The 2976-nt window shown below is 35.9% G+C and overlaps 1 protein-coding gene across 1 annotated transcript in view; it reads right to left on the reverse strand.

The window, feature by feature from the left end:
* NAA35 (N(alpha)-acetyltransferase 35, NatC auxiliary subunit) overlaps positions 1–556 on the reverse strand; it is a gene marked incomplete at its 5' end in the record, with an annotated part of 66928 nt that extends 66372 nt beyond the window's left edge. The window contains one exon of the mRNA XM_008587573.1: positions 506–556. Within this exon, the coding sequence (XP_008585795.1) occupies positions 506–556 (51 nt within the window). The remainder of the gene's footprint in view (positions 1–505) is intronic.
* Between the last annotated feature and the right edge of the window lie 2420 nt (positions 557–2976).

Consider the following 2976-nt stretch of genomic DNA (forward strand, 5'->3'; position numbering starts at 1 on the left):
TAACAACTATACTTTTTTTGAAGTTGTTACAACAAGCAAACGGAAAGGACATTCTTGGGGGGGAGGGGACAGAGGGAGGAGGGCGGGATGTGTCGGTGAAGGGCCATAATAATCACATACATTGTATATTGACAAAATAAAAAAAAAAAAAAAAAAAAACGTGCTTCAGTCAGAAAATTCAGTATCTCAACAAAGGTCCAAGAACTTCTGATACTGTGCAAGTACTTGACCTTTGCAAGCTTTGATGCAACATCTGTAAAAGATGTTTTCTTCATTTTTTCTTCCTACCTCACAGGAATATTGAAGAGTTTTGAAATCATGTATTTGAAAGAGTTGTATTATCATTCTATCAAAATAAATACAAGGGAAATAAAGTCCCTTGCAATGTCCAATTTTTAAAGAAATACCTTAAAAAGGGCTTCCATAAATTACAACGCAGTTCATAACACTACAACATTAAGAGGTAGACTTCTCTGATATTATACCAGAAAATAAGTTCAATTACTTCTAGTTCAACTTCTGGATCTCTTTCTTCTCCTTGTCGACTTCGAGTACTCTAAGATTTTAAAAAAGGTAAATTAAAACAAACGCAAACCTAGAGAAATATTAGATTATAAATATGCAAGGTGAAGCGCTAAATTAACTTACTGAGCATATACAACAATCTATTTTTAGGTAAAATATTTGGAGAAAAAAGCTGTGTCTAGTATTTATTTCTTTCCTATTAATTAATGCTACACACAGAAAGTTCATTTTGATATAAATTATAAAGATCATACAAGAGCCAGGTATTAAAACAACAAAAGCAAAAGGATGAAATTACAAACAAAAGCATATGGCACACAGTACTACTTTCCTTTAAAAGGATCTATTAATTGAAATTCTTGATGCTTTCAAAACTAATCTTATTGTAAAAAAATAGTAACCTTTAAAAACCATATCATAAAAATAAATTCACATGGTCAATACTGATGTTTTAAAATGTAAAACATCTTGTTAATGTCAAGAGTTATAACTATTTTAATTGACAAAATTCCAGGGCAGTACCATGGAAAGATCTGGTAGAACAAGATATAGGTTCTAGCCTCAGAGCTGCCACCTACTAAGAACATGCCCTTAAGTAAAATTAGGTTACTTAACTCCTTTGAGTTGTATTTTTCTCATCTAAAAGTGGGACACTGTGTGTGTTTAATCGTTTAATTCACTGAACAATTGTTAAAAAAAAAAAAAAGGAAAATAATAACAATAATACAAAATTTATTTGACAACCTTACCATTATACAAGTGTAAAAAAATAGTAGACATGGTGCTGATAAACACCAAGGTCAAGGGTTCAGATCCCTATACAGGCCAGCCACCAATTAAAAAAAAAAGTAGAAATGTAACGTTTTCCCCCTTTTAATCTCTATAGAAGCAAAGCACCAGGGTCATAGTGCTGAAGGATGTCATCTAGAAGACTTTCACCAGATTGGGGATACCACCATTTACTAAAGCTCATCTACTATATTCTAGACACTGTACTAGCTATTTAAGATACAAAGGGGAAGAAGGAAGTGCTTACCTTTGAGGGACTTAAAACTCTAGCGAGGTAAAAAATACTATTCTTAAAATAGCACATTAGGGGCCGGCCCGCTGGCGCACTGGATAGTGCGCCGCTTGGGAAGCGCGGTGGCNCTCCAAAATGATTTTCTTCAAAATATTTATAAGGTTCCATCCCTTACTATATTTCAGCCTCTGTTCTAATGTCAATTCCTCATATAAAGGACCCTGTGCATTCTCTCTAAAACAGTACCCTACACCATTTTATATCCCCGTACCCTGCTGTCATTTCTTCACAGAAGTTATTGCCACCTGATATTGTATGTGTATTTTTTTTACTTATACATTAACTATTTATTCCAAGGAATGTATATAATCCATGAGATCAGGACTTTGTTTTATCCACTGCTTTACCTCAGGGGCTTAGAATAGTGCTTAGCACAGAGTAGCTCCTGTTCAATAAATATTTGTCGAGTGAATAAGTGACTTACTCCAGGGTAAAGATCATAAACGCAAAAGGCAGGTTACCTCCCTAACTGTGGCTGGCTGGCTACCAGATCCACTGGGGGATGGAGAGAGCTGTGGAAAACTGGAGAACACGTGCTTCATCTTAAAGGGGGTCAGCCACTACCTACCACACTGCAGCCACAAATGAATACAGAGCTGTGTGGTCAGGTCTCCTTACTTTTCAGAAGGAAAGTCTAGGTTGTTTTTGTTTCTTTAGCGTAAAATCTTCTAATTTTTAAAAAATTAAGTAGGCCAACATTGTGTAGACAAAACAAACAAACCCTATAAATCCTATCTGTGAACTGTCGGTTTGCCAAGAGTCTAAGGAAAACCATCTTTCTGAGAGAATATCACAGGTTCTGTGTAACAAATGCAAGACTCAGTAGCAAGTATTTAAATGTAGTCATTAGGGTACCAAGCGCAGGGAAGTCATGTAAACAGATTGCTGTCATTAAAAAATCTCTTGATGCTTTGAGGACTTAAGGACAAAAATCCTAGTGAAACCCAGGAAGACCAGCTATTGGACTCTATCCAATAGTCCAAACAAGAGCTGACGGTGATTTGGATTGGGGATGTAACAGTGGGAGTAGTACAAAATTGCTGAAATCAGGATATATTTAAAAGGTAGAGCCAACATGATATGCTGATGAACTGAATATGGGTATGAGGTAACTACACAATCAAGCATCATTTTTATGTTTTTGGTATGAGCAACTGACAAATGATGGTACGATTTTCTGAAATGGGGCAGACTTTGGCAGGAGCAGGTTTAAGGGCAGAAATGGAGCACAATTTGGTTATATTAAGCTTGGAATTACTTTGATCATCCAAGTGAAGATTTCAGGAAGGCACTTGTTTGCGTCTGGAAGGCAGGAAAGGAATTAGAACTATGTCAGCATATTGTTGGTATTAAAAGTCACAGAACTAGAG

This window comes from Galeopterus variegatus, unplaced genomic scaffold (assembly GCF_000696425.1).
Source record: "Galeopterus variegatus unplaced genomic scaffold, G_variegatus-3.0.2 Scaffold4441, whole genome shotgun sequence".
NCBI classification, from domain to species: Eukaryota; Metazoa; Chordata; class Mammalia; order Dermoptera; family Cynocephalidae; genus Galeopterus; species Galeopterus variegatus.